At 33.8% G+C, this 10,449-nt stretch overlaps 1 protein-coding gene across 1 annotated transcript; it reads right to left on the reverse strand.

Annotated features, from left to right (window-relative positions):
• Positions 1–3,827: 3,827 nt before the first annotated feature.
• On the reverse strand, positions 3,828–10,449 carry LOC105321180 (CDK2-associated and cullin domain-containing protein 1). Its single transcript, XM_011419414.4, has 9 exons — positions 10,236–10,449; positions 9,287–9,413; positions 8,727–8,835; positions 8,130–8,231; positions 7,686–7,788; positions 7,221–7,310; positions 6,804–6,945; positions 5,733–5,799; positions 3,828–5,344 (listed from the first exon to the last, which is right to left on the reverse strand). The coding sequence occupies exons 1-8, from the start codon at positions 10,342–10,344 to the stop codon at positions 5,751–5,753; spliced, it is 831 nt and encodes a 276-aa protein (XP_011417716.2). The 5' UTR covers positions 10,345–10,449; the 3' UTR covers positions 3,828–5,344; positions 5,733–5,750.

Below are 10,449 nucleotides of genomic sequence, written 5' to 3' on the forward strand. Positions count from 1 at the left end.
ACCGATCACTGGATTATCAAGGCTTATATACGTTCAGTAAAACCCACCGTATACACTGCTTAAGATCTCAATATACATTTATGGAACCAATCTACAGTAAAATTTAAAAGGAAAGAACAAATTTTATAATATTTTGAACGCTTTTAATACTGATAATATTTTTTTTCATAATTTGATTAATATTATTGCAAGAATAATGAAAAGTATACACTACACAGCAAAAATGGTTCAAAAAGTATACGCACAGTAATCTTTTCCTTATAACTACAGCACGATGTAGAGGGCGTACTGTTTTGTAAACAACTCGGGTCGACAATTATCAATAGGGACAATATTCTTATACATGATTTAAGTTTAATGTATTTAAGACATGATCATTTTTCACATATATCATACCAGAAGATGTATAAAAATTAGAACACATAATCATGCATCGACCATGGTTATTACTTTTGAAATCCTGTGCACAATGTGAATAATGACTGATCAACTGCTATTATAGGCTCTAATATGTTTGTATACGATATTTTCTTCTACTTGAATATCAAAAATTTACAAATCGACAAATAATTAAAAAGTTAACTTAAAAAAGTCAACTTATACTATAACTTGGAGCGCTATTAGCTCTGTAAAAAAAAAATACAATGCGATGCGACTTTACAAAATCAATCAAAGGGCGGCAACTCTAAAAATTTACAAAATAACAAAGTGTAACACAGCCTACACTTCTTCATACAAATCACTGAACAATACAAACAAGTTACTAGCTTAGTAATTACGAACTAAAGCTATGAAAGCAATCAATTAATTATTGGCCTTTTTTTCGAATGGAGGATCACTCCTACAAACAGTGGTAAATGTATTTACCTTGCAGTAAAACTCTCGTGAATCTTCTTTCCCTTATAATAGTTATGTACAACTCGAAACAATGATTTTTCGCGACTTATGCAACCGTTAGCTACGGTTAGCAACCCCCCGGTAGTATATTACGCATTCATTTCCTTCCATGAATGTATAACGTTTCATACATTGCTATTCTCTCACTTACAATATTTTAAAACCTTCTGGCCAGTTCTTTCCACATCCATGTATTTTCTCCGATCCTTCTGCAAAACGCTTCAAGTTTTCCGTCCAATTCAACTGAACTGAACTTCTTCGATACCTCGTGTTGTAGTCTGACACTTGCTTTTGCAAGTTATAAATGCTCAAGCCTAAATATACCACATCACCCCTTACAGCAGTGTGCAATCTGGAAGTCCATCGTAATGGCCGAGCTGACCATGTGCAATCTTGGACTGCGCCGAAACAACCACGTGACTTCGTGTTGCATCATTAACTTGCTCAAGGATGAAGTCTGACCAGTGGCTAGCACATACATTAGGTCCATAGTATCAAGGCAATTAAGTATGCAACGAAGAGGTAAAAGCTCAGCAACTTCCCGCGCTCTTTTGTACATAATGTACTTCTATATATGTAGTATCTGCAAGTTTAGTAAAATTGTTCTATATTGTGTATGCTTGTCATATATCTATATAACTCTTACATTTCTGCATATTTATTATGCAAAATAGTATTTAAAAGTATTAAAAACTATTAAGTAGTATACTTATGATTTTCATAGGGTACGTTTTCTCTTGGAGAAAACGTACCCTGGAGAAAACGTACCCTAGAGATTGGGTACGTTTTCTCCTGGGTACGTTTTCTCTTGGGTACGTTTTCTCCTGATACCTAACGAGTGTCTGTTGACTATATTAAAAGTAGAAAAGTAAGATATTAAAAAATGATTGGAGTTGAAAGAAATATTCCACAAATCACCGCTAGGGGTATAAAAGGATACACACGATACATGACTAGACTATCATTAACGTTAACATATTCCTGCGTTCCCAAATTCAAAACTGGAGGGATTGACATGCATTAATCATTCTGCATGTTTATTTAAAGTTTCCAAATCGTTCTCTCGGCATGAAAATATTCATTCAATCCTTCGTAGTTTAACTGATTTGTTCTACCCATGGTTATAGCTACGGTACATTTTTACTTGTCAATGATATATCATTACATGAAAACCATAATTTTCGGCTACTGTACGATCTTATTATCAAAACGAATTTTCGGAAATGCACGTTTTACCATGGCACAAAAAGGGATTAAAATTATCTGATCCTGTACATTTATTGAGATACTGCCTTTTTGCAAACGAATCACTCATGACTGATATACATTTTTGAACGTTTTTGAAGAGCAACAGAGATGATAAGTCAAATCAGAAATAATGCTTACAAATGCATAATTATAAACTTCTCCAATTATATGCGAGTTCCGTTATCTACATCCACATTTTCTATCGATCCTCAAACGTATATAAACAAATAATTTTGCTTTGTTTCTTATAGTGCAATCAAAGAAGTGACATTAATATTAATATTAAAATTTATTAATTGTAAGAATAATTAGACATATCGTGGAATATCTTCATTTCAATTTCGCCGCCCCAATATAAATCATCTTCTGACGCCCCTGTCTATGTGTGGGTGGGAGTGGAGGAGGGAAATGGGGGCGGGGGGGGGGGTGGCCTCCATCTGCTGAGTCATTTTTGGTGTAAGAAGAACAGCAATGCCCATATACATTCTATTTTTCAAGATATTTGTTACAGACGTTTGTTTCTGCGATAAAATGTACCTCATACATGTACGTTGCAGGTAATTTTAATTAAAAACAAGTTCCTCAAGTAAAGCTGAAAGCATGGTGATAATTATAATTCAGTGAAATTGTGATTGGCACTACCACCACAGCAAGTCTTACATCCTTTTCCCTTCGCTTACGTGACTACAGTAGTCTCGTACACATTACATACAAGCACGTAGCATTGTTTTTGGAAAGGGGGGGGGGGTGGCAAACTCATCCAAAAAATCTTGACAAACAATAAAAAAAAAACAACCCTCTCATTTTCAAAATCATGAAAATATAAATCCACCGGGGAACGTGTGTGTGTGTGTGTGTGGGGTGGGGGGGGGGGGGGGGGGGTGGCAGAGCATAGTGTATATATAACTTCACATAACATCAATATCAGTTAATTTCCTCCCTTTCAATTTCATTTTAGAACAACTTCCTATCTTGAGAACTGTAGAAGGAGTTATCCGTACAATGAGGGTACCCTATATGCAATATTTTGCCAAAAAATGACTAAGTTCAAAAGCTGGAATTTTTTCGATAAATTATCAGAAATCAAAATCCTAGCAATATGCACACCTCTGATATATGTACAATTGATCTGCAAAAGAACAACTTCCTATCTTGAGAACTGGAGGAGGAGTTATCCGTACAATGAGGGTACCCTATATGCAACATTTTTCCAAAAAATGACTAAGTTCAAAAGCTGGTATATTTTCGATCAATTATCGGAAATCAAAATCCTAGCAATATGCACACCTCTGATATATGTACAATTGATCTGCAAAAGAACAACTTCTTATCTTGAGAACTATAGGAGGAGTTATCCGTACAATGAGGGTACCCTTTTGGCAGCCTCCCGCCCGCCCGCCCATCCGCCATTCTCACCATTTTAATAACCGGATTTTTCCGTTGGAAAACCCGGTTAAAAATAGGGGGGGGGGGGGGGGGGGGTTAGGGGGCAACTCCATGTTAATTTACTTTTTTTTACGTGTAAATTTAAAATAAAATGTTTCCTGTGAGAAAAAGTCCCCCCCCCCCCATCCGATGCTACGTACTTCAATTGCTGACAATACATACTAAAATGTTCAGATCATTCGGTCTTGTGGATAGATCTACTGTTGTAGAATAAAACAGAAACAATTTCGCTGAACTTTTTATCATCAAATAACATGTATGCATTCATAACAATGGAAAAATACCCCCCCCCCCTTCCCCAATTTAAATTTCATACACAATAGCATTAATGCCAGTGAAATACATGTAATTACAAGTCAGAGCTAAGCTAAAATACCAATGCAGAAAATCATTTGTGTTCAACATGGTCTGTAAAACACTTGTGTTCAACATGAGCTGTAAGCATACACTGTATTACCGAAGACAACAATAGATAGCAGTACAAGTTGTGCATAAAGTCATCTTACATCATCAGTGACACCCAGCCAGCTGTGTTGCTGTTCAAAATCAAAAACAACAGTGAACAAGGCAATTACAAATTCAGTCATTTCTTGTGCAGGTATCTTTAGTAGGAAAAAGATTCTACTTGTTTTTAATATTTTATATGTTTTGGATATTCGGAAAAATACTGAATTTCACCATATTCAACAAACACACTAGGCTCAATTATACTGTAAATGCATTCAAAATAAACATCACAATGTCTTATCTTAGATTGCACACAAGATATATCCATAATTATTCAAGCATTTACCATCAGTTTTCTCCATTTTAATGTCATGCTATCATTGAATGTGTTACCAGTAGGCGGTACTTATAAAATGTTCAATGTTGCTTATCTTATGACATAAATACAAGTACTCATGATCATTATCATTTCACCATCATTTCATGAAAAGAACAGTAAAAATATTACAGCATTCTAAAACAACAGAATCAGTAAGAGTTCTTGTGTCATTAACTTAATTTCTAACATAATCTGGTTTCAATATCATTCCTTGGTTATAAATTATAAGTTTTCATGAATTTCCTTGTTGAGTTGATGAATAAAATCAAAAGTTCATGGAAGCAAGAAATGCGAGACCAATTTTCATGAGAAGAACCATTATTGCCCACAAATTTATGAATTCTTGAAACAGTTGTTTTCTATTAAATCCATAAAAATGTCTGATGCCTATAAAGGAGGTAATGAATTTGAAACGAGGCATCTAGTTCCAGTGGATCACAGACACTTTCAAACACCACACTAATTGAAGATTATATTACATCAATTTTATCCAGATTTCTAATATATACATGTACATGTATATACCAGGTTATATCAGTTCCAATACATGTCAAATAAAAGACCAGTTCATTAACATGACAAAGAATGCACAAGCAGGTCCTCATCAGTCTGTGTTGTGTCCTCAGAGTTTTGTGTACAAAATCACATGGTGAATTTTACTTTTCGACAAGCTGTAGTGGTAAGCCATATTAAGCACTTCGAGTCAGTTTGGTATAGAAAATCCAGCTCAAACAGGTAATACTGGTCATACAGAAACATACCCAGGAGAAAATCTAGTGTATGACACACACCACAGATCACAGGGGGTAAGAGGAAGTGATCACCATGGTTACCAAATTAATGATCACCATAGCAACAGAATAAAAGATTCCAACCCAACAGCAATGGCTTTCAGTAAAGTATCACAGTCTTCTTATAAGCTCAAAGCTGAAAAAAAGAATAAAAAGAAAGTTACAAAAATGTTACTCTGGAAGTTAGTCTGAGGAAAAAAAAATCCCCGTGCTGCTATGAATGATCAGGAATCCTGTTAAAAATAAACTACGTAACAGCCTTCGCTATCACTTTTCCAATCTCTCAATTGTGTTATCCCAGATCAATTACTCTCCATCATTAAACATCCTTAACTCAACATAATACAGTTTATGTTGCTATCTCATCATAAATTAAACCAATTCAAAACTAAATTGTTATAGGTATTAACCCAAATATACAATTTACATACAGTTCAGACAGCTATAACCCCCTCCCCCCCTTCCCCCCCCCAAACACACATTGATCTTAGGTATAATGCAGGAAGTACAGTAATTCTGAGTACCATCAAGTGCTATTCCATTCATTTCACGGGCACATCATCCTCTACTCTTTTCCTTTTGAAGTCGCACCTACAAGAAGCAAAAGAATTAAGGTCATAATTAAGAAAGTAAACTGAAAATAAACAAATTCAATTGAATTCAACTGATAATAAAAACAGCTCTATATTTTGATTGGGCAAAATGATTTCAAAAGGATAACAAATGTGTAGTCATGATTCTTGTAATGTACATGTACAGGTACATGAAGCATGTACACAGCACAAACACAAAATATATACATCACTGTCTCCCGCATGCAACCTATCTCCCGCGCGGGAGACAAATTTCTCCCGCAATCGTATTTGTCTTCCCAATACCCCCCTCCCCCAAACTTCTGAATCATTACAAGCAAATTTCAACAACCACTGCGGGTTTTTCTCTGATTTTGAGCTAAAAAAGCTGCTGTGTAGCTTGAATATATCAAAATCCATCCAAGTACTGTCTACCGTGATCATAGTATGACATGTTATAGTCCAGTTTACTTTTTACTATTACTTCTGGTTTTGACTTAAATCTGTTACGTATTTAGCGGTGATTCACCGAAGAGACATGCTTTTATTCTTATGATTCAACAGTGAAATAAACATCTGAAGTGAATATGCTGTACCTTACATTTGAAACAAAAATTCACCAGTAAAAGTGTTCAGTCTAGATAATTCAGAAAAATTTTAATTACCAGTAACATTTTTATGGCAAAACCTGATCAGTCATATTTAAGTTTGCATAAAGCCAAACTAAAGCCGGACCTTTATACCTCAGAAGAGGCAAAGTCATGATGGATAAATTTTTCATCTGTCTTTAAATATAGAGGAAACAGAGAGGAAATATTTTGGGCCAACAGCAATACATGTACCCAACTCGAGAAAAATAATATATATACTGTAAATGGGTTAAATAATACAGGGTTCTCAAAGGGAATTTGGAAGATCCAAGTTTACCAGGTTTTATAACTTTCTTCTATCAAAGAAAAATACATGTACAAAAGATTCCTGTTTTGATAGACGGTATGTTTTTTCGTGTCATGTATATCATACCCCCTGAATTCTGGTATCATTTTCATATCTTCCTGCATTTGCCTTGTCTCCGCAATATATTGCTCCAAGTCATGAACGGAGGTGGAAGGAAGAACAGTTGGAAGATAACGGGAAAAAAGACTGGGTTTCATCTTTGCATAGTCTGAAAACAAAGGAGGAAAAATTTAATCAATTGTGATTTGTATTTTAAAATCATGAAGTTTTTTTAATTCTTAAATTTTAATCATAAAACATACAACACATCATTATTTTTATGAATACTATGAATCATCTATCGTTTATATTTTTTTCAAAACAATAGTGTATTTTGGGATCCATTTTTCTATCTTCTGTAAAAAATCAGGGTAAAGGTTACTTTCGCAGCTATCTTACATTCAGTTCAAAGAGAATTCTTCCCTTCACTATAACGGTCCTTACCTGTATTTACAGAGTGTATGTTCTTGACAGTGTTAGCCATAGTGGGCGGGGAAATGGTGAATGGTTTGGAGTTGGCCTCTTCCAGTAATGCTGCAAATCAAGAAGTCAGAAATATCTTTATAGCTGAACAGTATACCGTACTTATGAAAATGGGGCATTCTGAAAGATCAAGTTTCATCTAAAAACCAATTACGGCACATAAAGTGTAGTTTAAATATCTTTTAATATAGACATACTTTACAGACTTACCTCTAATATAATATGATTTTTTAAATTTTACAACGTTATTTAGATGATCCCTATTCTTAAGAATACTACTATGGTTATATTCAGTATGCAATTTCTACCAGTAATATTACTCGAGAGTGGTTTCATCAACATCAAAATTTCAAACTTTTAACGGTATCAATTTTAAGTACATGTATTAAAATTTAAAATACTATTCAAAGAAAATCTGTGACTTACATAAAATAAATTCTATATGTTGATCTAATACGTGTTGTTGAAACAATTTCTTCAGCTCTTCATTTAAATCTGTTTTCAGTTTTGTTTCAACATAAAACCTATTCTGTAAAAAATAATGTTACCATTTAAGAAAGAAATGTTATGCAATGAAATTTGTAAGGGCAGATTGAAATGTAACTTTGAAAAACACTTTCTATGAATGCTAGTGGAAAATGTTAATCAGATACATGTACATGTACTGTAATAAATCTATCAATTTTAACCCATTATTTCAATAATTGTCTATTTGTCAATATAAAAACATTTATAACATATGTCCAAGTTCCTTTGTTAACAAGTGACCGTGTGTTGCTTTACAGAGTCCTGTCATTTGAAATTTCTTGAATAAAAACATAATACTGGTCTGACAATCCAATACTTCTACTCATGGGTACCTGTACTTACCATATAGTTAAAAATTGGGACAATGCCACCTAAGGCTTGTAAATACTGGTTTAAAATAAAGGAGAACTTTTCTATGAAAGACTTTGGATCTTCACTCTGTCTCTAAAAAGAAAAAAAAATGTGCAAAGGAGATTAAACAAAGAGAATAAATATTTCGCACAAGTTTTCAAATTTTCAGTTTCAGTTTCAAAGAGCATGCAATGTTTCATCTCATCGTAATTACCAGTGAAAATAAAATCATACAGCTGAGCGTGTAGCTAGAGGAAAAAAATGTGCATGTAGCTAGTAAGAGAATTGAACCCTGAGACCACTCAGAGACCACACTTAGTTATCAAAGTCTGTCCAGCCAATTCGACCACCCATATTACTTCAATTTGAAGACATTTCAACATGCTTATAGTGAAATGCCAGGGATGAACAACTTCAATTATTTATCAATATTACTTGTTAATATACTCAATAAAATCAAAACTGAAATGTTTTAAAACTTATGGAAATAAAACTCTTGTAATCAAAAACTCTTGTAAGTGTGTTGATTGTTCCCTGTAACCCTGTTTTATTGTATTTTAATTCAGACACAGTCTAATTTTTCCTTACCAGCGACTTGAGTTGTTCATTCAAAATCTTCAGATGCCGAGCCATATGCTTCATCAGATCTGCGTAGAGTTTTTCTGAGAACTGCTTGCAGACACATTTGTAAACGCAGCTGTAAAATAACATTCAAATCGATCAGGACTATCACATTCATTGGCTGTTAAAGAGGATTTAAAAAAATGTTTCACAGCAAATTCAGATATATAATGAGGTTTATTATCAGCACACTAAATTTAATAACACTATGGACTGAAGTACATGTATAAAAACTTGGGTATAAACTTTCACACATGTAATTCTAGATATTGAATGGATTCATAAAACAGTGAATATCATTAGACTGTCATTATATCATTTTGCTTTATATTAATAGACCATAAATCATAAGTATAGAGCAAAAGTTCTAATCATTAAAATTAAATAATTAGAATCTGAGTGTTTTCTCCATGGAAACCTAATTTCAAAATTGATGCTCAGACATTTAATTTAATGAAAACTGCATATACCAATGTTACGTGTCCATGGCATTAAATGGTTTCTGATGAAATGAGATTGATACAAACCTATACATTTGTTCATAGGAGATGGGTATGTATTGGCCAGGGGTCATGCTCAACAGTTGGTCTATGGCTCCCTCTAGTTTCGGCCAGTACTGTGTCTCATAATCCTCAATGGTTATTGTCATCATCACTGTCAACAAAAATAGAACAATAAAATAACTTGCAAAAAAATTGTTTTGACCAGTTTTTATACATTTCTCTCGGCTTTGGAACTAGCGAGATGGGAGGTTAAAATGGCATTAACTGCTGATCTCATGTAGCTCATATGGATTGACATGACATAGAGCTAGTTTCTTATATATAAACACTTGCAATTAATGGTGCACAAAAACTCACGCTGGTTTCGACTACTGATTAAAACTTCCATATACTTTATACCAAAAAAATTCTTCAAACATTAATTTTGATAGTAATATCATAAAATTTCTTGCCTCAGACTTTCTATCAGTCATGCTCACCCGACCTCCACAAATGAAGTTGTTTAATTTATGTGTACATCAATAGTTAACATTTTTTATATGCAAACAAACCACACAAATTCACTTTACATGGTTGACGAGGGTAATTTATATAAATTTCAAATGAAAGTAATTTGAAGACATCTGTACATTATCTGGTATCAAATATTTGAATAACAAGTATTAATTAAATTCACAAGTCTTAAAATCTGTTCAACACGTATACGACATAGGTATATGAGTATAGCCGCTATGATCTTGAATGCAGCCCAGATGAACCTGCATCTGTACTTTCTCTTTCTATAAATTCTGGACATTTTATTTTCTTCAGTATAAACTTATTTACAATGAATTTTGTACATTATTACTGTAACAATAGACCTTAGTCTATTAAACTAATATCAAAGAGAGTGTAATTACTAGATGCATACTGTGCATTGCTTAAACAATATCCTAAAATACTGGAACAACCCTGGGTTGTTACAAATACAAACCCATGCTTCCTGGGCGCAGGAGTGGGTGATGTTTAACTCTTTGGTCCCCATCGTCCGCTGCTAAGTCAGGCTGAGTAGAGTCTGCTTCTGCCTCCATAGGTTCATCCATTTTAGCATGTAATTTTTAAGTTCTTTCAGGTTTATCAGTCGTCTAAGTATGTGGATGTCATCAAAGTAGAAAGGGAGAGAATTCGGGAAAACATTGAACTTTTTT

The sequence above is a fragment of the Magallana gigas genome, chromosome 8, assembly GCF_963853765.1.
Source record: "Magallana gigas chromosome 8, xbMagGiga1.1, whole genome shotgun sequence".
NCBI lineage: Eukaryota > Metazoa > Mollusca > Bivalvia > Ostreida > Ostreidae > Magallana > Magallana gigas.

What these genes read in the sequence shown, in the direction of transcription:
- LOC105321180 (XM_011419414.4), bottom strand. Translation starts at nt 10,344, where the DNA reads ATGGATGAACCTATGGAGGCAGAAGCAGACTCTACTCAGCCTGACTTA. An exon ending in ATGAACAACTCAAGTCGCTG is followed by an intron (nt 8,232 to 8,726) that starts GTAAGGAAAAAT and finishes TTTTCTTTTTAG; the next exon opens with AGACAGAGTGAAGATCCAAA. An exon ending in TCCCAATTTTTAACTATATG is followed by an intron (nt 7,789 to 8,129) that starts GTAAGTACAGGT and finishes TATTTTTTACAG; the next exon opens with AATAGGTTTTATGTTGAAAC.